Source organism: Salvelinus fontinalis, chromosome 35 (assembly GCF_029448725.1).
Source record: "Salvelinus fontinalis isolate EN_2023a chromosome 35, ASM2944872v1, whole genome shotgun sequence".
Taxonomy (NCBI): Eukaryota; Metazoa; Chordata; class Actinopteri; order Salmoniformes; family Salmonidae; genus Salvelinus; species Salvelinus fontinalis.
In genome coordinates, this window is record NC_074699.1 from 31,410,374 (window position 1) to 31,435,373 (window position 25,000).

At 47.4% G+C, this 25,000-nt stretch overlaps 1 protein-coding gene across 1 annotated transcript in view; it reads left to right on the forward strand.

Moving 5' to 3' along the window:
* LOC129834726 (genetic suppressor element 1-like) overlaps positions 1–25,000 on the forward strand; it is a 569,678-nt gene that overhangs the window by 168,542 nt on the left and 376,136 nt on the right. Inside the window, exon 2 of the mRNA XM_055899962.1 lies at positions 15,089–15,251. Coding sequence (XP_055755937.1) covers positions 15,089–15,251 — 163 coding nt within the window. The remainder of the gene's footprint in view (positions 1–15,088; positions 15,252–25,000) is intronic.

Consider the following 25,000-nt stretch of genomic DNA (forward strand, 5'->3'; position numbering starts at 1 on the left):
CCCTTCCAGGGAAGAGGCATGGGACACCTTTACACATATTCTGTACATGGCCTTCTTTCCCACCTCCTTGAACTCCCTCAGCTCCGGGGTTTGGAAGGAAAGCAGCATCCCCACATCCTCCTCGAATGCCCCCACCGCAGCACTAACAATCAGTGCAGGGAACATATAATCCAGACCCTCCTTCCACCGATCAGAATTGGAAGTGTCAGTCACATACTGCAGATGAAGCACTGGCAAGGAGTCACAGACCTCAGCGACGACCTTCCTCAGTAGGCGAGATGATCGGATCCCTGCTCTTTCTCCCAGCTCCTCCAACGATCTGCTCCTGCTCCGCATCAGATGACCCAGCTTGGTACACCCCACGCCCAACAGGAATGAACGTAGGCTGGCTGAACCCAGAACATGGGACTGGATGGCAGTGTTGTGAAAAAGAGGGTCTTCAAAAAGCCACATCCCTGGTGGCGTGCAGGCCTTACGGGACTTACGGGACAAAAACTCTCCAAGCCTGCAAAACAGACTCATAAAATGGAGTCAGGCCAGGCAAATCACCCTCCTCCAGCTTAAAGAGGAAAAGGTGCTTGTCTAAGCCCAAACAGCCCGCTCTCCTCATCAATGTGTAGGCTGTTTCGACCCAGCTAGAACCGTCTCTGTACAACATTCTCTGGGCTGCTTGAAGCCGGAACGCCATGATCCTAGAGGAAATGTCCACCAGGCCTTGCCCACCCTCGTGCAGTGGCAGGTACAGGGCTGCAGCTTTAATCCAGTGTTGTCCAGACCAGAAGAAATTGACAAGGGTCCTCAGAGAACCTTAACATCCTCACCCCCTGTAATAAAAACTGTCACGTCATCTGCATACGCAGATAGTGCTTTCTTGGGACCCTTCATTACACCTGGCCCAGAGAAACCAGTAAGCTTCGCTCTTAAAAAACAAAGCATTGGTTAAATCACCAGACTATATAACTGCCCTGAAATTGGGCACCCCTGCCTGATGCCCCTTTGGACAGTGATGGGGCAACTCAAACCACCCCCCACCTTCACCATACACGAGGCCCCAGCATACAGTAAATTCATCCAAGACAAAAAAACATCCCCAACCCCAAAGGCTTTCATTGTTTTAAACAAGTACTGGTGCTCCACACAGTCAAAAGCCTTCTCCTGATCCAAAGAAAGTAATCCCACAGTTACATCAGACAGTTTACAAATGTCTAAAACATCTCTTATCAGAAACAAGTTGTCAACAATAGAGCGATCAGGTACACAGTAAGACTGGTCCTTGTGGACCAACAATCCCAGATAGTCTTTCAACCTGTTTGAGAGACATTTAGAAACGATTTTGTATTCTGTGCACAGCAAAGCAACAGGTCTCCAATTTTTTATGAGAGCCAATCCCGCTTTTTTGGCAACAGTGAAAGCACCGCACGGTGACAGGATACAGGAAGAGAACCCTCATGAAAAGATTCACACACCACTTCATAAAAATCCTCCCCAATCGACCCACAAAAGTGCTTATAAAACTCAGATGGTAAACCATCGATGCCAAGGGCTCGGCCTGATGAGAGCTGCGTAACTGCTGTGGACAGCTCTTGCAGTGTAATGTCAGAGTCCAATGCGACTCTCTGCTCAGGTCCCAATTGAGGAAGACCGTGTAACAACTGTTCAGTACACAGAGAGTCACAATCCTCCGCCTTATACAGGGCAGAGTAGAAATCCACGGCATGTTGACGCATTTCACTGTCATCCGTGGTCACCTTCCCATCAGGGAGACGAAGTCAGACCATCTGTTTACGTTGCAATGTCGACTGTCCTAGGTTTTTTTTTTAAAGCGCTGTCACGTTCCTGACCTGTTTTATGTTATTTTTGTATGTGTTTAGTTGGTCAGGGCGTGAGTTGGGGTGGGCATTCTATGTTTTGTGTTTCTATGTTTAGGTGGTTTGTAATTAGCCTTATATGGTTCTCAATCAGAGACAGGTGTTTGACTTTTCCTCTGATTGAGAACCATATAAAGGTAGGCTGTTCACACTGTTTTTTTGTGGGTGGTTGTCTTCCGTGTCTGTGTCTGCGCACCACACGGGACTGTTTCGTTTGTTCGTTTGTTTTGATGTAGTCTGTTCCTGTTCATGAGTTCTTTGTGTAGTTATGTAAGTTCCATGTTCAGGTCTGTCTACGTCGTTTTGTTATTTTGTAAATTCTCAAGTTTGTTTAGTTTTCGTCTTGTTTAAATAAAAGTCATGTCGTATCATAACGCTGCGTTTTGGTCAAATCCCTAACGGAAAACCGTTACAAGCGCAAGGAGCATCCATATCCTTGAGGGAAGCGTAATGAGACCTAATCAAGGCACCCTTCACTTTCATGCAGAAACGACCTCAGTTCATGTCTCTTGTCCTGTAAGTTCATGACTAGTCCAGGGTCGTTCTGAGTGAGCAGCTTCAATTCAGTAGATTTGATGTCCTGTTCAAGGGCCTTGATAGTCTCTTTAACTTCAATTTGAGACGGAGCAGTATACTCTTGACAAAACAATCGTATTTGGGCCTTCCCAACCTCCCACCATTGTCTCAAGGACTCAAAATTCCCGTTTGTAACCCTCCATTTTTCCCAAAACAACAAAAACCTTTCACAAAACATGACATCATGTAACAATTTAACATTAAAATACCAGTAAGGTGATGACCTTCGTGGACAGGACAAGTGAATATCAACAGTAACAATATGGTGATCAGAGAAACCCACAGGAGTGATGTCACACCTTCCAACCCTACTACAGTAGTGATCAGATACATACAACCTGTCTAACCTTGCTGCACTGACACCACCTTCATTAACTTTTAGCCATGTGTACTGCCTAACTTTTGCATTCCTTCCTCTCCACACATCAGAAAGCTCAAACTCAGTTAATAGACCAGACAGGCAAGTAGTTGACTGCAGGTGAGGTTTTTCAGCAGTGCGATCAACAGTAAAATCTACTGTACAGTTCCAGTCCCCCCCTAAAACCAAACACCTCTCTTGGTCACACTGTCTTCAGGTTTCCTTTATTTTATCAAAAACAACAATACGCTCTGTACCCTCATTAGGAGTATAAACATTCCAAAAAAAAATACATAACATCCACCTTGACCAATAAAACCCGACCCTTGACAATCTCTGTTGTAGATACCACAGTCGCCGCTAAGCCTGAGGAAAACAAGATTGCCACCCCAGCACTGAAATTAGTACCATGACTGAGTATACGCTGCCCCTACCACCACATACCCCAGTCAACCTCATTTTCCTCATCAATATGTGTCTCCTGTAGGAAAACTACATTAAGACTTTTCTGTTTTATTACTTCTAATACCCAAGCCCTCTTATTCCTGTCCCTTCCCCCATTAATATTGAGAGAGCCCACCCTTAGTACCTCCATATAGAAAAGAGAAAAGACAAGCAGAAGAAACCACAGAGAAACCAAAGAGAAAAAAGACACCCTATGAAGCATGATCATCATCATTATTTAAATGTTCTCTTATAAACCTGACCACGTTTCCCACCACCTTATTCTGCTGTAACAGCAGTAACAAATTTCCTCAAGCGAAACCGCTTCTTCTCACTCAACTGGTCTAACCCCACCGTCTTCTGTAACATCACAGCTGACCTCACAAACTTATCAACATCAAAATATTCTGCCAATTTGACAGATTTCCCAAAAGTCTGATCCAGAAACCCATTTACCTCCTCTAGATCGTAAATTGAGTCCCCACCAGCTGCTATCATATCAAAAGAGATATCCATATCATTCTCCTGCTCCTCCTCAACTGAGGCCACAGACCACAGACCACTGACTCCCCTCTACCACATCCCTTTCAACACTCCCCACTTGCACCCCATCACTCGTACCAGGCATCTCCTCCACTACCTGGGAGCCTAGCCCCACATGAACCCCCTCCTGTACCCCATTACTCATAGTGGGCATCTCCTCCACTACCTGGGAGATTAGCTCCACATGAACCCCCTCCTGTACCCCAGCACTCGTACTGGGCACCTCCTCACCAGTCTGAGGAACTGGCTCTTCAGATCCATCCTTACCTTCTACAACAATATTTTTCTGCTGCATAACATTTCCCTCTAATACAAGTTGCAACTCAGTGCCCTCAACATGGATAACTTGTTCCTCAGCAACAGGTGCTTGTGGCTGCTCACCCACTGTCGGCCCACCTCTCCCTACATCAGTGGGCCCAGGCGTTACGATGACCACCTGCGCCCCTCCCTCTGCCTTCTCCCTTTTCGGGCAAGCATGTCGCTTATGGCCAATATCCCCACACTCAAAACACCGTTGACTACCCGTACTAGCATAAGCCATATACAGTCTATTGTCATACTTGACTTTAAACGATATCTCTAAAGTCTGCTCCGGTGAGTCCAAAAACATAAACACCTGTCGCCGAAACGGCATAACCTGTTTCAACGCCGGGTGTTTGCAACCCAACGGGACAACCTTAATTGAACTTGGAAACTTCCCAAAGCGCAATAACTCGCGCTCCAATAGCTCATTTGGAATAAACGGCGGTACATTTGAAATCGTTACCCTTGTTGACGGAGAACAAAGCAGCGTAACTTGAATAAACATTCCTTTAAGAAGTACGCCATGCTCAACCATACGATCTACAAGACGCTCTTCTTTAAGAAATACCACCACCGCTTTATTCATCCGTGACGCATAAGCAACATTCTCATATCCTACCTTCTCTCCTACGGCGACCAGAAACTCCTCCACCGTGACAGTAGCTTCAGTAACACACCTAAAGCCGTGCCGAAGTGACAGGGACGGCATCCCCATTCGGGCTGCCATCCCCGCCAAAATCAGGGTAATTTCGATACGAAAAACAAAATACTTAATTCTACCACAACAAAAATACAAATAATAACCTTAATCATGCACAGAAGAAAACAAAGAATGCCACCAAGAAAGAGAAAAACTAAAGAAAGTTCTGAATATCTAACTCTACACAACACACGCACTCCTTCGCTCATACAAATCCCAGCATGCACCAAACACTCCCAGCACAGAGAGAGAGAGAGAGAGAGAGAGAGAGAGAGAGAGAGAAGAGAGAGAGAGGAGAGAGAGAGAGAGAGAGAGAGAGGAGAGAGAGAGGAGAGAGAGAGAGAGAGGAGAGAGAGAGAGAGAGAGAGAGAGAGAGAGAGAGAGAGAGAGAGAGAGAGAGAGAGAGGAGAGAGAGAGAGAGAGAGAGAGAGAGAGAGAGAGAGAGGAGAGAGAGAGAGAGAGAGAGAGAGAGAGAGAGATGAGCATAAAGGGCAAAACATTATCTTACATTGTTCATTTATAAAACCCTCTTAGGCCTCACTCCCCCTTACCTGAGATACCTACTGCAGCCCTGATCCTCCACGTACAACACCCGTCCTGCCAGTCACATTCTGTTAAAGGTCCCCAAAGTACACACATCCCTGGGTCGCTCCTCTTTTCAGTTCGCTGCAGCTAGCGACTGGAACGAGCTGCAACAAACACTCAAACTGGACAGTTTTATCTCAATCTCTTCATTCAAAGACTCAATCATGGACACTCTTACTGATAGTTGTGTCTGCTTTGCGTGATGTATTGTTGACCCTTTGTGTTGTTGTCTGTGCCCAATAATGTTTGTACCATGTTTTGTGCTGCTACCATGTTGTGTTGCTACTATTCTGTGTTGTCATGTGTTGCTGCCTTGCTATGTTGTTGTCATGATGTGTGTTTTGTCCTATATTTATATTTTATTTTGGTAGGGCGTCATTGTAAATATGAATTTGTTCTTAGCTGACTTGCCGAGTAAAGGTTGAATAACACGTAAAAAATCCTCCTCCTCTCATTCTGTCCTTCATCTTCCACCAGTGTGTGATTAAATGGCTGTAGTGTGTGGTGATGACCAGCCTGCTCTAGATATGGCCTCAGATCAGTCCTTGTGGACAATGTGTCTGTGTCTGGCCCCCTGCCTTTCTGCCCTAGGCTGACCCAGGAAGTGTGACTGGGCCCTGAGCATCCCTACGGCGTAGCAGGAGCAGGCAGGGAGAAGTTGTTTGTGAGTGCGTGCGTGCGTGCGTGCGTATGGGTGTCTGTGTGTTAGAGAGTGTTTGGGTCTAATGTGAGCCCCGGGCTAGGACAGGACTGCTGTAGAGTTTACCCAGGCAGAAAAAAGAAGACATCAGAGAGAGAGAGAGAGAGAGAGAGAGAGAGAGAGAGAGAGAGAGAGAAGAGAGAGAAGAGAGAGAGAGAGAGAGAGAGAGAGAGAGAGAGAGAGAGAGAGAGAGAATGGTGTAATGGAGAGAGAGGGTGCAGAGAAGGAATGTTGGAGAGAGAATCAGACGGAAGATAGAAGAGCGGAGAATAGTTCCTTGTACCAGCTCTGTCTCAGTGGGAGTGAGACGTCAGCCTCTGTCAGTCCGCTCGACCAGCCAGCCTGCAGGAGAAACAGATCTATCTCCCTCTCTCTCTAAGTTTTCTGCCTAAACTGAGACGAGACACTTCACGACTCCCGGAGAAAAAAACACAACTAGCGACAACACCAGCAGTATTTTCCACAAACAAAACACAAAGGCAGTGAGGCAACTAAAGAAAACCCCAAAGTCTAAATTCTCCAAGGACACAAACGTTTTGTTATCACTCTTAGAGTTAGACAGGATGTGTTGGTTCACTTCAAGTGCTCTAAAACAGGGCACAGAAAGAGGTCCTGGCAAGACTGTTGGAGCTGCATTTCCCCCAGTGATTTGCGGTGAATAGGAAACCACTCAAAGCCCTTGGAAATGTCAGTATCATTAGAGAGAATGTCAGTAGAGCTTCAGAGATCCACCAGATAGATCTGGTGTCTGAGGAGAGGGGACATGTGATGGAGCACTCATGACCTGTGGGCAAATACAGCTTAATCTGCCCTTCCTCAATATGGAGACACAGAAGGGGTTTATCCTCAGCTAGCACATGAAAAGAGCTGAGTAAGTGTTAACACGCCCTATTGTGTCTCCCTCACGTGTTGGTTTCATTACACTCTAACATATTCATTGCATAGTGTTTATGTCATGTATATAAAGGCTTTATGATAGTGTCATTACTACTCTTACTCCATTGTGATCTGTACAATAGATGATATTGCACTTTTTACAGGTTAAGGTATATTTAAAAAAGGGAAATGTTTCCTATCATAATCGATTTTATAGTGTGCACCCCCACTCACTGAGATAGTGACTTGTTCAAGTGTTTATTCTGTCTGGCAGCGTTGATAGACGATCACGTACGCAGGCAAACGCGTGCGCAAGCCTGCACACACCCCTCCTTCCTTCTGTGTCTGCTGTGTCTGAGCCTCTCCCTCTGTGCAGGTCTTATTGGATCTATAAGGTGTTACATCTCAGATATCGCTCGGCGGTATTGACGTGTGTCTCTGTGATGAAAGCGCCTGTCTCTAAAGGGTCATAGGTGGAGGGTCAGGGCAGTGTGTGTGTTACCCACAGGAAGCGATAATGGGACCGTGGGGTTGTGTGAGGGCGGGTCTGTCACAGCCCCTCAATTCATTAAGCCGTCTGAACAGATTTCTCGCCTGTCAGCTCCTTGAAGCGGTGGTGACAGTGTCTCAGATCTATTCACACACTCACACACACACACACACACATACACATACACATACACATACACACACACACACTGTCTTCCTTCTCCTCCTTTCCTGCCATGCAAAGCCCCTGTGGACTGTGTTTATCATATCAGTGTTAGAATCAGCACTCGGCTGCTAATGTCTTGTGATCCTATGAGGCCACGCTCCTGTTGCTGTGATTGGCTGCCTACTCTGTGTCCGGCCTTGGTACTAATTAGCTTCATCTCCTGCTCCAATTAGAGGAAATGACTTCTAACTCCAAAACAAGCCTCACTTAGCAGACATAACAACAGGAGAATATACTGCATCGCTCTCAGCCTCAATGCCCTCGTTTTAGAGCGGGGAAGCACAGTTGTATATCACTGTAGACACTTTGGTTAGGTAACACTTTTTTCTAATGTGCTATTTACAGTACCTGGTATTTAGTTAGAACGATGTGTAAGTGAGTATTTTAAAGTAGTCGTACCAGGTATAGAATGGCGGCGGGGACAGAACTGTAAAATAACGTGTTCCCATCAGCATCTTGTCTAATCTCCCTGCTTCCTGTCAGTCCCAGTAGTGTAATTGTCCTCCCTGCTTCCCGTCAGTCCCAGTAGTATAATTGACCTCCCTGCCTCCCGTCAGTCCCAGTAGTGTAATTGTCCTCCCTGCTTCCCGTCAGTCCCAGTAGTGTAATTGTCCTCCTTGCTTCCCGTCAGTCCCAGTAGTGTAATTCATCTCCCTGCTTCCCGTCAGTCCCAGTAGTGTAATTGTCCTCCCTGCTTCCCGTCAGTCCCAGTAGTGTAATTCATCTCCCTGCTTCCCGTCAGTCCCAGTAGTGTAATTGACCTCCCTGCTTCCCGTCAGTCCCAGTAGTATAATTGACCTCCCTGCCTCCCGTCAGTCCCAGTAGTGTAATTGTCCTCCCTGCTTCCCGTCAGTCCCAGTAGTGTAATTGTCCTCCCTGCTTCCCGTCAGTCCCAGTAGTGTAATTGTCCTCCCTGCTTCCCGTCAGTCCCAGTAGTGTAATTGTCCTCCCTGCTTCCCGTCAGTCGCAGTAGTGTAATTGTCCTCCCTGCTTCCCGTCAGTCCCAGTAGTGTAATTGTCCTCGCTGCTTCCCGTCAGTCCCAGTAGTGTAAGTGACCTCCCTGCTTCCTGTCAGTCCCAGTAGTGTAATTGTCCTCCCTGCTTCCCGTCAGTCCCAGTAGTATAATTGACCTCCTTGCCTCCCGTCAGTTCCAGTAGTGTAATTGATCTCCCTGCTTCCCGTCAGTCCCAGTAGTGTAATTGACCTCCCTGCTTCCCGTCAGTCCCAGTAGTATAATTGACCTCCCTGCCTCCCATCAGTCCCAGTAGTGTAATTGACCTCCCTGCTTCCCGTCAGTCCCAGTAGTATAATTGATCTCCCTGCCTCCCGTCAGTCCCAGTAGTGTAAATGACCTCCCTGCTTCCCGTCAGTCCCAGTAGTGTAAGTGACCTCCCTGCTTCCTGTCAGTCCCAGTAGTGTAATTGTCCTCCCTGCTTCCCGTCAGTCCCAGTAGTATAATTGACCTCCCTGCCTCCCGTCAGTCCCAGTAGTGTAATTGACCTCCTTGCTTCCCGTCAGTCCCAGTAGTGTAATTGTCCTCCTTGCGTCCCATCAGTCCCAGTAGTGTAATTGACCTCCTTGCTCCCCGTCAGTCCCAGTAGTGTAATTGACCTCCCTGCTTCACGTCAGTCCCAGTAGTGTTATTGTCCTCCTTGCTTCCCGTCAGTCCCAGTAGTGTAATTGTCCTCCTTGCTTCCCGTCAGTCCCAGTAGTGTAATTCACCCTCCTGCTTCCCGTCAGTCCCAGTAGTGTAATTGACCTCCTTACTCCCCGTCAGTCCCGTAGTGTAATTGACCTCCCTGCTTCCCGTCAGTCCCAGTAGTGTAATTGTCCTCCTTGCTTCCCGTCAGTCCCTGTAGTGTAATTGACCTCCCTGCTTCCCGTCAGTCCCAGTAGTGTAATTGTCCTCCTTGCTTCCCGTCAGTCCCAGTAGTGTAATTGTCCTCCTTGCTTCCCGGCAGTCCCAGTAGTGTAATTGTCCTCCTTGCTTCCCGTCAGTCCCAGTAGTGTAATTGACCTCCCTGCTTCCCGTCAGTCCCAGTAGTGTAATTGACCTCCCTGCTTCCCGTTAGTCCCAGTAGTGTAATTGATCTCCCTGCTTCCCGTCAGTCCCAGTAGTGTAATTGACCTCCCTGCTTCCCGTCAGTCCCAGTAGTGTAATTGTCCTCCCTGCTTCCCGTCAGTCCCAGTAGTGTAATTGATCTCCCTGCTTTCCGTCAGTCCCAGTAGTGTAATTGACCTCCCTGCTTCCCGTCAGTCACAGTAGTGTAATTGTCCTCCCTGCTTCCCGTCAGTCCCAGTAGTGTAGTTGTCCTCCCTGCTTCCCGTCAGTCCCAGTAGTGTAATTGTCCTCCCTGCTTCCCGTCAGTCCCAGTAGTGTAATTGACCTCCCTGCTTCCCGTCAGTCCCAGTAGTGTAATTGATCTCCCTGCTTCCCGTCAGTCCCAGTAGTGTAATTGATCTCCCTGCTTCCCGTCAGTCCCAGTAGTGTAATTGACCTCCCTGCTTCCCGTCAGTCCCAGTAGTGTAATTGATCTCCCTGCTTCCCGTCAGTCCCAGTAGTGTAATTGATCTCCCTGCTTCCCGTCAGTCCCAGTAGTGTAATTGTCCTCCCTGCTTCCCGTCAGTCCTAGTAGTGTAATTGATCTCCCTGCTTCCCGTCAGTCCCAGTAGTGTAATTGTCCTCCCTGCTTCCCGTCAGTCCCAGTAGTGCAATTGATCTCCCTGCTTCCCGTCAGTCCCAGTAGTGTAATTGACCTCCCTGCTTTCCGTCAGTCCCAGTAGTGTAATTGTCCTCCCTGCTTCCCGTCAGTCCCAGTAGTTTAATTGTCCTCCCTGCTTCCCGTCAGTCCAGTAGTTTAATTGTCCTCCCTGCTTCCCGTCAGTCCCAGTAGTGTAATTGTCCTCCCTGCTTCCCGTCAGTCCCATTAGTGTAATTGATCTCCCTGCTTCCCGTCAGTCCCATTAGTGTAATTGATCTCCCTGCTTCCCGTCAGTCCCAGTAGTGTAATTGATCTCCCTGCTTCCCATCAGTCCCAGTAGTGTAATTGATCTCCTTGCTTCCCATCAGTCCCAGTAGTGTAATTGATCTCCCTGCTTCCCGTCAGTCCCAGTAGTGTAATTGATCTCCCTGCTTCCCATCAGTCCCAGTAGTGTAATTGTCCTCCTTGCTTCCCATCAGTCCCAGTAGTATAATTGACCTCCTTGCTTCCCGTCAGTCCCAGTAGTAGAGAGAATGTAACAGTAACTCACTAACTACATGATCATACAAAACACCAACACAGACATACTTGAAGGCAAATCTGCTCTGTGGTGTTTCTCAACCATCTGTTCTAGAGAATGGAAGCAGTAATAAGATATCTATAATACAGGCCTGGGGTCAGTGACCTGAGAAAACAGTACACACCCTGATCATGTTCTGTCTCCTGTTTTGAAGTTCTGAGAGAGAGGAAACAAGAGAGCGAAGGATAGGAAAAGTGGTAAATGAGCTCTTTAAACAGACTTTCAGACTCAGGAGAGAGAGAAGACTCGGGGGTTAGGACTCAGTCTGGCTGAGTGTGTGTTTGTGTATCTGTATGGGAGAAGATGATCCCTAGACTCAGACATGACTATTTACCTGAAAATATTTCAACACACACACACATTGTCCAGTGAGACAGGAGAGTAGGTGCTCCAAGCATTGTGTGGAGGCTGGCATAGACAGTAGAGAAAATAGAACAGAGGCAAATAACATGTTATTACAGTATATTGCTGGATTCTGTAGGCTGGGAGGTCATCCTCACTTCATTACACACGCACACACACGCACACGCACACACACACACACACACACACACACACACACACACACACACACACACAGACACACACACGCACGCACACGCACACACACACACACACACACACACACACACACACACACACACACACACACACACACACACACACACACACAGACACAGACACAGACACAGACACAGACACAGACACAGACACAGACACACACACACACACACACACACACACACACACACACATATATATATACACACACACACACTCTTCCAGAAAGGATCTAATGGTCTATTCTCCCCAGTGCAGTTTGAGAATGTTTGGCAGGGTGATAGATTGTATTGTTACTGTGAATAAAGAGACAGATTAGGGGTGAGGTCGGTTTAAATGAGTTTAAACTGCCGTTTACATTGAGGCTGCTGCATAGGCTTGAAGAAGGGGCAGGTGGGTCGTGGTTAGGAGTGGAAAGGAGATAGAGGTGAGGTGTGTGGGGTGGGGGGGGCCGGGGTGGGTTGGGGTGAGGCGGTTGAAAAGGGAACTTCCAAGCAAACATTTACCTAAGAGTAGCAGATGCTTTTAGTTTTGGCACACAGCCAAGTGTAACGTCTGTTTCCACCTCACACTCTCAAACACATAGATCCCCTGAACACAGCTCACTTTCCAGCCCACTTTCCAGCTCACACTCTCAGACACATAGATTCCCTGAACGCAGCTCACTTTCCAGCCCACTTTCCAGCTCACACTCTCAGACACATAGATTCCCTGAACGCAGCTCACTTTCCAGCCCACTTTCCAGCTCACACTCTCAGACACATAGATCCCCTGAACGCAGCTCACTCTCCAGATCCCAATCACCTGAATTCTGATCACCTGATCACCTGTATGTCATTATCACACACTATTTAGTTCAGTTCTTTGCACCCCATCATTGTGAGGTATTGTTTGTTTTGTGACACACTTCTATTGGGAGTGCTGGTTTTCCCATAATGTAATCCTCCCGTGTATGATAGTTTTGGCCTGCCTCACTAACGACACCTTTTGCCTATTCCCCGCCTGTACTTTAGCCTATCGGATTTCCTGTTATCAACCTATTGCCTGTTCTCCCGGATGACGTTACTAGCCTTTTCCCTGCTTGTACTGTTGCCTTTTGGACCCCCTATGTATGACCTTCTGCCTGTCCCTGGACCCAGCTACCTGCCTCTTCCTGTGGTCCTTTACAATTAAACACCTGCTGCACCCTGCGCTTGAAACCAGCTCTCTGTCTCCCATCGTGTTCATTACATCAATATGTGTTTTTTTTGTCTGTCTAACTTTGTGTTTATTTGTGTGTGTGTGCGTTCCTGCACTGCATCATAAACACTGGGAAAGCTACTGTGGGTTTGTGCAAGTATTGCAAAAAAATCTTCTTCCTCAAGAGAAGTCCTTACCACACACACACAGCTACAGTTCCTCCCTGACTCCTCAAGAGAAGTCCTTACCACACACACAGCTACAGTTCCTCCCTGACTCCTCAAGAGAAGTCCTTACCACACACACAGCTACAGTTCCTCCCTGACTCCTCAAGAAAAGTCCTTACCACACACACAGCTACAGTTCCTACCTGACTCCTCAAGAGAAGTCCTTACCACACACACAGCTACAGTTCCTCCCTGACTCCTCAACAGAAGTCATTACCACACACACGGCTACAGTTCCTCCCTGACTCCTCAAGAGAAGTCCTTACCACACACACAGCTACAGTTCCTCCCTGACTCCTCAAGAGAAGTCCTTACCACACACACAGCTACAGTTCCTCCCTGACTCCTCAAGAGAAGAGAAGTAGAGTGACTTATGTATTTTTAGTATTTTTATGTGAGAAGTGTGTGTTTAAGGAGCCTTGTCTATCTCCTTGTTTGCCTCCTTGTTTCCCTGCTCCATCTCCCTGTCTCCCTGCTCCATCTCCCTGTCTGTCTCCCTGCCTCATCTCCCTGTCTGCCTCCCTGTCTCACTGCTCTATCTCCCTGTCTGCCTCCCTGTCTCCCTGCTCCATCTCCCTGTCTGCCTCCCTGTCTCCCTGCTCAATCTCCCTGTCTGTCTCTCTATCTCCCTGCTCCCTCTCCCTGTCTGTCTCCCTGTCTCTCTTTCTCTCAGTCTGTCTGTCTGTCTGCCTCCCTGTCTCTCTGTCTGTCTGTCTCTCTATCTGTCTGTCTGTCTGCCTCTCTGTCTCTCTCTCTGTCTGTCTGTCTGTCTGCCTCCCTGTCTCTCTGTCTCTCTCTGTCTTGTCTCTCTGCTCCATCTCCCTGTCTGTCTCCCTGTCGTCTCCCTGTCGTCTCCCTGTCTCACTGCTCCATCTCCCTGTCTCTGCTCCATCTCCCTGTCTGTCTCCCTGTCTCTCTCTCTATCTATCTGTCTGTCTCCCTATCTCTCTGTCTGTCTCTCTGTCTGTCTCCCTGTCTGTCTCCTTGTCTCTCTGCTCCATCTCCCTGTCTGTCTCCCTGTATCTCTGTCTCTTTGTCTGTCTCCCTGTCTGTCTCTCTGCTCCATCTCCTTGTCTCTCTGCTCCATCTCCCTGTCTGTCTCCCTGTCTCTCTGTTCCATCTCCCTGTCTGTCTGTCTGTCTGTCTGTCTGTCTGTCTGTCTGTCTGTCTGTCTGTCTGTCTGTCTGTCTGTCTGTCTCTCTGCTCCATCTCCCTGTCTTTCTGCTCCATCTCCCTGTCTGTCTCCCTGTCTCCCTGTCTGTCTCTCTGTCTCATGCTGAGAGCTATGTTTATTTCATAAGGCCCTGTGACCAGCGCTGTGTTGTTGTCTGGAGACGTGTGTCGCCGTCCCCGCCTGTCTCTTCCACTTGTCAATGGAAGGAGCCATCACAGCCTCTTTTAAGTCCTCTACCCACCTTTCCTCTCCTCCTCCTCTTCTCCTCCTCCTCTTCTCCTCCTCCTCCGACAGCTTCCCTCTGTTCTTCCCTCTTCTTTCATGGTCAGCCCTTCCGCTCCTGCTTGAATGCTCATCCCTCGCTCCGTCTCAGAAGAGGAGAGTAGCAGTGTGAAGCGCATCTAAAGAGACCTGAGCTGTCTCTCTCTCCCTCTCTCTCTCCTTCTGTCTTTGTCTCTGTCAAGGCTCTGTCACTTCAGTAAGGGACGTGTCTTTAATACCTACTGCTGGATAGCCCCTAGTTGGCTTTTTATAGCCGTTTATATCAAAGCTGTGACAGCTGCTAAAAACGGTCCCCCGGAAGACAAGGCACCTTAGTTGTTAATGGCACTATATTATAGACACACACACACACACACACTGGGAGACAGGGCATACACACACACACACACACACACACACACACTGGGAGACAGGGCACTAGAGTAGTTAATGACACTACCCAAGCACTGTAGCAGGATGGTTTTGAAGTCGATGGCTTTGAGTTGCTGAGCTGTCTGAAAGTGGGACAAACTTAGTTAAAACTGTCTGTAACGTTTGGTGACTATGACGCAGATATGCTATGTGCTGTGGAAACCTCTTCCTCTTGTATATTTATATATAAGCTGTATTCAGACATGCCAGGTACATTATGTTGCCAGAAGTGATGAAAGTGATTCATTTGCATGTTTTTCTATTAAAATGGATGATTGACGTCATCATCTTTGTCTCTTCCAGACATCCAGTGTGGTTGAGGGCGTGGCCAGAGTCAGCAAGGAGGCGGATTCTGCCGTACATACATCAGCAGTGAGCGAATCACAATCAACGGAACCTGGGGTTGGCCACACCCCTTCTCTACCCCCCACCCTGGAGCCAGAGAGAGGAGACCGCCCACCTTCCAGTAAGTACCTTGACTTCTGACCCCTGACCTCCAACCCCTGCTCCCGCCCTCTGTCCCCAACAAAACGTTCTATTGTGTGTTTGTTAGAATGAATTACCTCTGACTCCTAGGTTTTTTGTGCTGCACAAATTCTTCCATTCTCTTTTATTTTCTCTCTTAAATTTTGTTATTCCTTTCTCCTCCTCTCTCTACTCTCTCCTCATCTTTCTACTCTCTCCTCCTCTCTCTACTCTCTCCTCATCTTTCTACTCTCTCCTCCTCTCTCTACTCTCTCCTCCTCTTTCTACTCTCTCCTCTCTCTACTTTCTCCTCCTCTCTCTACTCTCTCCTCCTCTCTCTACTCTCTCCTCCTCTCTCTACTCTCTCCTCATCTTTCTACTCTCTCCTCTCTCTACTCTCTCCTCCTCTTTCTACTCTCTCCTCCTCTCTCTACTTTCTCCTCCTCTCTCTACTCTCTCCTCCTCTCTCTACTCTCTCATCATCTTTCTACTCTCTCCTCATCTTTCTACTCTCTCCTCCTCTCTCTACTCTCTCCTTCTCTTTCTACTCTCTCCTCCTCTCTCCACTCTCTCCTTCTCTTTCTACTCTCTCCTCCTCTCTCTACTCTCTCCTCCTCTCTCTACTCTCTCCTCCTCTTTCTACTCTCTCCTCGCTCTACTCTCTCCTCCTCCTCTTTCTACTCTCTCCTCCTCTTTCTACTCTCTCCTCCTCTTTCTACTCTCTCCTCCTCCTCTCTCTACTCTCTCCTCATCTTTATACTCTCTCCTCCTCTCTCTACTCTCTCCTCCTCTTTCTACTCTCTCCTCCTCTCTCTACTCTCTCCTCCTCTTTCTACTCTCTCCTCCTCTCTCTACTCTCTCCTCCTCTCTCTACTCTCTCGCCTCTTTCTACTCTTTCCTCCTCTCTCTACTCTCTCCTCCTCTTTCTACTCTCTCCTCCTCTCTCTACTCTCTCCTCCTCTTTCTACTCTCTCCTCCTCTCTCTACTCTCCTCTTCCTCTCTCTACTCTCTCTCCTCTTTCTACTCTTTCCTCCTCTCTCTACTCTCTCCTCCTCTTTCTACTCTCTCCTCCTCTCTCTACTCTCTCCTCATCTTTCCACTCTCTCCTCATCTTTATACTCTCTCCTCCTCTCTCTACTCTCTCCTCCTCCTCTCTCTACTCTCTCCTCCTCTTTCTACTCTCTCCTCTCTCTCCTCTCTCCTCCTCCTCTTTCTACTCTCTCCTCCTCTTTCTACTCTCTCATCCTCTCTCTACTCTCTCCTCCTCTTTCTACTCTCTCCTCCTCTCTCTACTCTCTCCTCCTCTTTCTACTCTCTCCTCCTCTCTCTACTCTCTCCTCCTCCTTCTACTCTCTCCTCCTCTCTCTACTCTCTCCTCCTCTTTCTACTCTCTCCTCCTCTCTCTACTCTCTCCTCCTCTTTCTACTCTCTCCTCCTCTCTCTACTCTCTCCTCCTCTTTCTACTCTCTCCTCCTCTCTCTACTCTCTCCTCCTCTCTCTACTCTCTCGCCTCTTTCTACTCTTTCCTCCTCTCTCTACTCTCTCCTCCTCTTTCTACTCTCTCCTCCTCTCTCTACTCTCTCCTCCTCTTTCTACTCTCTCCTCCTCTCTCTACTCTCTCCTCCTCTTTCTACTCTCTCCTCCTCTCTCTACTCTCCTCCTCCTCTCTCTACTCTCTCTCCTCTTTCTACTCTTTCCTCCTCTCTCTACTCTCTCCTCCTCGTTCTACTCTCTCCTCCTCTCTCTACTCTCTCTTCATCTTTCTACTCTCTCCTCATCTTTATACTCTCTCCTCCTCTCTCTACTCTCTCCTCCTCTCTCTACTCTCTCCTCCTCTTTCTACTCTCTCCTCTCTCTACTCTCTCCTCCTCCTCTTTCTACTCTCTCCTCCTCTCTCTACTCTCTCCTCCTCTCTCTACTCACTCATCTTTCTACTCTCTCCTCCTCTCTCTACTCTCTCCTCCTCCTCTTTCTACTCTCTCCTCCTCTCTCTACTCTCTCCTCCTCCTCTCTCTACTCTCTCCTCCTCTTTCTACTCTCTCCTCCTCTCTCTACTCTCTCCTCCTCCACTTTCTACTCTCTCCTCCTCTCTCTACTCTCTCCTCCTGCTCTCTCTACTCTCTCCTCCTGCTCTCTCTACTCTCTCCTCCTCCTCTCTCTACTCTCTCCTGCTCTCTCTACTCTCTCCTCCTCCTCGTTCTACTCTCTCCTGCTCTCTCTACCCTCTCCTCCTCCTCTCTCTACTCTCTCCTCCTCCCCTCTCTACTCTCTCCTCCTCTCTCTACTCTCTCCTGCTCTCTCTACTCTCTCCTCCTCCTCTCTCTACTCTCTCCTCCTCCCCTCTCTACTATCCCATCCTCCTCTCTCTACTCTCTCCTCCTCCTCTCTCTACTCTCTCCTCCTCCTCTCTCTACTCTCTCCTCCTCTCCTCTCTACTCTCTCCTCCTCCTCTCTCTACTCTCTCCTCCTCCTCTCTCTACTCTCTCCTTCTCCCCTCTCTACTCTCTCCTCCTCCCCTCTCTCCTCTCTCCTCCTCTCTCTACTCTCTCCTCCTCTCTCTACTCTCTCCTCCTCTCTCTACACTCTCCTCCCCTGTCTACTCTCTCCTCCTCCTCTCTCTACTCTCTCATCCTCCCCTCTCTACTCTCTCATCCTCCTCTCTCTACTCTTTCCTCCTCCTCTCTCTACTCTCTCTCTACTCTCTCTTCCTCCTCTCTCTACTCTCTCCTCCTCTCTCTACTCTCTCCTCATCCCCTCTACTCTCTCATCCTTCTCTCTCTACTCTCTCCTCTCTCTGTTCTCCTTCTGTGTCTTTATTTACATTTGTCACTCTTACCTGATACATGTTGTCTGGTTCATCCATTGTTTCTCCTGTTGTGTGGTATTTGAATACTGTTATCTGCCGTACTGTGAAGTTATGCGTGGATGGTTTTCCTGGCAATGTCTCACTCCCAACATCAGGATAGGATTGTTATCAAAGCCTCGTGGGATGTGGTGTGTACTTCCTCATAGCTGCTTTCTAGTCATGAAAATGATTTCAGCAGAAGTTCCTTTCACACTCTGGATGTGTTTCAGTTCTGTGGGTTTTAAAGTAAGAGGGAGTTCCTGCAAGTGTATGTTCTGATGTTCATGCCTCTGCTAAGGTTCACTGAACCTAGTGAAGCAGTATCTATTTATTATATTTATTTAACTAGTATCTATTCACTATCTATTCCAACTATTTACTTTTTTCACAACTGCCACCAGTTTGACGCCAAAAAAATGGACAGCAAATACATATTGACATAGTCAAATAAATACAAGTGTGTCAGGCCATATAAAGAATATTTCATGCTGAAACCCTCATACAGTGGGGCAAAAAAGTATTTAGTCAGCCACCAATTGTGCAAGTTCTCCCACTTAAAAAGATGAGAGAGGCCTGTAATTTTCATCATAGGTACACTTCAACTATGACAGACAAAATGAGGGAAAAAAATCCAGAAAATCACATTGTAGGATTTTTAATGAATTTATTTGCAAATTATGGCTCACCCTATATATATAGAGAGTAGTGACAGGCTCTTGGGCAGAGCATGTTTTTTTTGTGTGTGTAAGTGTACATTACAGCAGTAGTAGTGAACAGTGCTGGGACAGAGATACAGAGAGAGAGAGAGACAGAGAGAGAGATATATACAGAGAGAGAGAGAGAGATACAGAGAGAGTGTGTGAGAGAGAGAGAGGGAAAGAGAGAGAGAGAGAGAGAGAGATACAGAGAGACAGAGATACACAGAGAGACAGAGAGACAGAGAGAAAGAGAGAGAGAGACAGAGAGAGAGAGAGAGAGAGAGAGAAAGAGAGAAAGAGAGAGAGAAAGAGAGAGAGAGAAAAAGAGAGAGAGATTCCCCTGGACATTTGCAAAACAAATTGTAGAAAATGAAAGGTAGGCAGCGAGACATGGTGAGATACAGCTTTATAGAGACTGAGATAGGGGGAGATACAGGTTTATAAAGACTGAGAGAGAGGGGGAGATACAGGTTTATAGAGACTGAGAGAGCGGGGGAGATACAGGTTTATAGAGACTGGGAGAGAGGGTGAGATACAGGTTCATAGAGACTGAGATAGGGGGAGAGAGGGGGAGATACAGGTTTATAGAGACTGAGATAGGGGGCGAGAGGGGGAGATACAGGCTCATAGAGACTGAGATAGGGGGAGAGAGGGTGAGATACAGGTTCATAGAGACTGAGATAGGGGGAGAGAGGGGGAGATACAGGTTTATAGAGACTGAGATAGGGGGAGAGAGGGGCTATACAGGCTCATAAAGACTGAGATAGGGGGAGAGAGGGGGAGATACAGGTTTATAGAGACTGAGATAGAGGGAGAGAGGGGGAGATACAGGTTCATAGAGACTGAGAGGGGGAGAGAGGGGGAGATACAGGTTTATAGAGACTGTGAGAGAGGGGTAGATACAGGTTTATAGAGACTGAGATAGGGGGAGAGAGGGGGAGATACAGGCTCATAGAGACTGAGATAGGGGGAGAGAGGGTGAGATACAGGTTCATAGAGACTGAGATAGAGGGAGAGAGGGTGAGATACAGCTTCATAGAGACTGAGATATGGGGAGAGAGGGGGAGATACAGGTTTATAGAGACTGAGATAGGGGGAGAGTGTGGTGAGATACAGGTTTATAGACACTAAGAGGAGGGAGAGAGGGTGAGATACAGGTTTATAGAGACTGAGATAGAGGGGGAGATACAGGTTTATAGAGACTGAGATAGCGGGAGATAGGGGGAGATACAGGTTTATAGAGACTGAGATAGGGGGAGAGAGTGGGAGATACAGGTTTATAGACACTAAGATAGAGGGAGAGAGGGTGAGATACAGGTTCAAAGAGACTGAGATAGGGGGAGAGAGGGTGAGATACAGGTTTATAGAGACTGAGATAGAGGGGGAGATACAGGTTTATAGAGACTGAGATAGGGGGAGATACAGGTTCATAGAGACTGCGATAGGGGGAGAGAGGGTGAGATACAGGTTTATAGAGACTGAGATAGGGTGAGAGAGGGGGAGATACAGGTTTATAGAGACTGAGATAGGGGGAGATACAGGTTCATAGAGACTGAGATAGGGGGAGAGAGGGGGAGATACAGGTTTCTAGAGACTGAGATAGGGGGAGAGAGGGGGAGATACAGGTTTATAGAGACTGAGATAGGTGGAGAGAGGGTGAGATACAGGTTTATAGAGACTGAGGTAGGGGGAGAGAGGGTGAGACAGGTTTATAGAGACTGAGATAGGGGGAGAGAGGGGTAGATACAGGTTTGTAGAGACTGAGATAGGGGGAGAGAGGGTGAGATACAGGTTTTTAGAGACTGAGATCGAGGGAGAGAGGGGGAGATACAGGTTTGTAGAGACTGAGATCGAGGGAGAGAGGGCGAGATACAGGTTTATAGAGACTGAGATAGGGGGAGAGAGGGTGAGATACAGGTTTATAGAGACTGAGAGAGAGGGTGAGATACAGGTTCATAGAGACTGAGATAGAGGGAGAGAGGGGGAGATACAGGTTTATAGAGACTGAGATAGAGGGAGAGAGGGGGAGATACAGGTTTATAGAGACTGAGATAGGAGGAGAGAGGGGGAGATACAGGTTTATAGAGACTGAGATAGGAGGAGAGAGGGGGAGATACAGGTTTGTAGAGACTGAGATCGAGGGAGAGAGGGCGAGATACAGGTTTATAGAGACTGAGATAGGGGGAGAGAGGGTGAGATACAGGTTTATAGAGACTGAGAGAGAGGGTGAGATACAGGTTCATAGAGACTGAGATAGAGGGAGAGAGGGGGAGATACAGGTTTATAGAGACTGAGATAGAGGGAGAGAGGGTGAGACAGGTTTATAGAGACTGAGATAGAGGGAGAGAGGGCGAGATACAGGTTTATAGAGACTGAGATAGGAGGAGAGAGGGGGAGATACAGGTTTATAGAAGCTGAGATGGGGGAGAGAGGGTGAGATACAGGTTCATAGAGACTGAGATAGAGGGAGAGAGGGGGAGATACAGGTTTATAGAGACTGAGATAGAGGGAGAGAGGGGGAGATACAGGTTTATAGAGACTGAGATAGGGGGAGAGAGGGGGAGATACAGGTTTATAGAGACTGGGAGAGAGGGGGAGATACAGGTTTATAGAGACTGAGATAGGGGGAGAGTGGGGGAGATACAGGTGTATAGAGACTGAGATAGAGGGTGAGATTCAGGTTTATAGCGACTGAGATAGAGGGGGAGATACAGGTTTATAGATACTGAGATAGGGGGAGAGAGGGTGAGATACAGGTTCATAGAGACTGAGATAGAGGGAGAGAGGGGGAGATGCAGGTTTATAGATACTGAGATAGGGGGAGAGAGGGTGAGATACAGGTTCATAGAGACTGAGATAGGGGGAGATACAGGTTTATAGAGACTGAGATATGGGGAGATACAGGTTTATAGAGACTGAGATAGGGGGAGATACATGTTTATAGAGACTGAGATATGGGGAGATACAGGTTCATAGAGACTGAGATAGAGGGAGAGAGGGGGAGATACAGGTTTATAGATACTGAGATAGGGGGAGAGAGGGTGAGATACAGGTTCATAGAGACTGAGATAGGGGGAGATACAGGTTTATAGAGACTGAGATATGGGGAGATACAGGTTTATAGAGACTGAGATAGGGGGAGATACAGGTTTATAGGGGGAGAGAGGGTGAGACAGGTTTATAGGGGGAGAGAGGGTGAGACAGGTTCAAGGGGGAGAGAGGGTGAGACGTTTGGATAGCGGGTCATTTTGAGCCTGAGGCTGTGTTGGAAAGTAGTAAACATCCAGAGACCTTGACAAACACACTATACACTACACACTATACACTATGCACTACACACTACACAATATACACTATACACTACACACTACACAATACACACTACAAACTATACATGTCTGCTTCTCCATCAATGCTCCACCCCACCGTAGCATCCCCACCTCCCTCCATCTGCTCTAAGAGGAGAACCGGTTGTTTGTGCGTGTTCTCCGTCACGCGTGTCACCGCCGCACACATTGGACAAGACACGCCCATTTCATGCTGCTGATCCCCAGTGTGTGAAACATGACCCTCCACATGTGTACACTCACGCCATCACAGTGCCCCCACGCTACTACTGAACACCATTTGAGAACTGAGGAAGGAGAGAAAGTGAGAGAGATTGAAAATAGAGGTGGGGAGGATATACAGAGGCTAGAGAAACAGGGTTGCAGCGTTTCTCTGTTGGCTGTGACCTGACAAAGGAAACCACTTTACAGAGACAGACTTCTTTTAAGAACACATGCTGCTGTTATTACATCTACACAGGGTGTTTGCTTTTCTGTGTGTGATGTTGTGTGTGTGTGTGTGTGTGTGTGTGTGTGTGTGTGTGTGTGTGTGTGTGTGTGTGTGTGTGTGTGTGTGTGTGTGTGTGTGTGTGTGTGTGTGTGTGTGTGTGTGTGCGCGCACCAGGCCAGAGTAAGCTGGGCCGTGTGGTTTACTCCCTGTGACAGAAAACAGACATCCAGTGGTCATGACTATGGTCTCACCACACATTACATCTCCACCTTCAGCTGTGGTGGTCAGAGACAGAGAAAGACAAGCACCGAGAGAGACAGGCACGGAGAGAGACAGGCACAGAGAGAGACAGGCACAGAGAGAGACAGGCACAGAGAGAGACAGGCACCGAGGGAGACAGGCACCGAGAGAGACAGAGAGACAGGCACAGAAATACCCTAAACAGTGAGTACAGTGGCAGAATACCTGACCACTGTGACAAAATGAAGGAAAGCTTTGACTATATACAGACTCAGTGAGCATAGCCTTGCTATTGAGAAAGGCCGCCGTAGGCAGACCTGGCTCTCAAGAGAAGACGGGCTATGTGCACACTGCCAACAAAATGAGGTGGAAACTGAACAGCACTTTCTAACCTCCTGCCAAATGTATGACCATATTAGAGACACATTTCCCTCAGATTACACAGACACACAAAGACTTTGAAAACAAACCCAATTTTGATAAACTCCCATATCTACTAAGTGAAATACCACAGTGTGCAATCATAGCAGCATGATTTGTGACCTGTTGCCACAAGAAAAGGTCAACCAGTGAAGAATAAACACCATTGTAAATATAACCCATATTTATGTTTATTTATTTTCCCTTTTGTACTTTAACCATTTGTACATCGTTACAACACTGTACAGTCGTGGCCAAAAGTTTTGAGAATTACATAAATATTAATTTTCACAAAGTCTGCTGCCTCAGTTCGTATGATGGCAATTTGCATATACTCCAGAATGTTATGAAGAGTGATCAGATGAATTGCAATTAATTGCCAAGTCCCTCTTTGCCATGAAAATGAACTGAATCCCCCCAAAAAACATTTCCACAGCATTTCAGCCCTGCCACAAAAGGAACAGCTGACATCATGTCAGTGATTCTCTTGTTAACACAGGTGTGAGTGTTGATGAGGACAAGGCTGGATATCACTCTGTCATGCTGATTGAGTTCAAATAACAGACTGGAAGCTTCAAAAGGAGGGTGGTGCTTGGAATCATTGTTCTTCCTCTGTCAATCAATGGTTACCTACAAGGAAACGCGTGCCGTCATCATTGCTTTGCACAAAAAGGGCTTCACAGGCAAGGATATTGCTGCCAGTAAGATTGCATCTAAACCATTTATCGGATCATCAAGAACTTCAAGGAGAGCGGTTCAATTGTTGTGAAGAAGGCTTCAGGGCGCCCAAGAAAGTCCAGCAAGCGCCAGGACCGTCTCCTAAAGTTGATTCAGCTGCGGGATCGGGGCACCACCAGTACAGAGCTTGCTCAGGAATGGCAGCAGGCAGGTGTGAGTGCATCTGCACGCACAGTGAGGCGAATACTTTTGGAGGATGGCCTGTTGTCAAGAAGGGCAGAAAAGAAGCCACTTCTCTCCAGGAAAAACATCAGGGACAGACTGATATTCTGCAAAAGGTACAGGGATTGGACTGCTGAGGAATTTTGCCTAAGACTGGACTGCTGAGCAATTTTGCCTAAGAACACAGCCATGAATAAAGAATGGTACCAACACACCTTCCGAGAGAAACTTCTCCCAACCATCCAGGAACAGTTTGGTGATGAACAATGCATTTCCAGCATGATGGAGCACCTTGCCATAAGGCAAAAGTGATAACTAAGTGGCTCGGGGAACAAAACATTGATATTTTGGGTCCATGGCCAAGAAACTCCCCAGATCTTAATCCCATTGAGAACTTGTGGTCAATCCTCAAGAGGCGGGTGGACAAACAAAAACCCACAAATTCTGACAAACTCCAAGCCTTGATTATGCAAGAATGGGCTGCCATCAGTCAGGATGTGGCCCAGAAGTTATTTGACAGCATGTCAGGGCGGATTGCAGAGGTCTTGAAAAATAAGGGTCAACACTGCAAATATTGACTCTTTGCATCAACTTCATGTAGTTGTCAATAAAAGCCTTTGACACTTATGAAATGCTTGTAATTATAATTTAGTATTCCATAGTAACATCTGACAAAAATATCTGAAGACACTGAAGCAGCAAACTTTGTGAAAATGTATATTTGTCATTCTCAAAACTTTTGGCCACGACTGTATATAGACATAATATAACATTTTTAATGTCTTTATTCTTTTGGAACTTCTGTGAGTTTAATGTTTACTGTTCATTTTTATTGTTTATTTCACTTTTGTATATTATCTACCTCACTT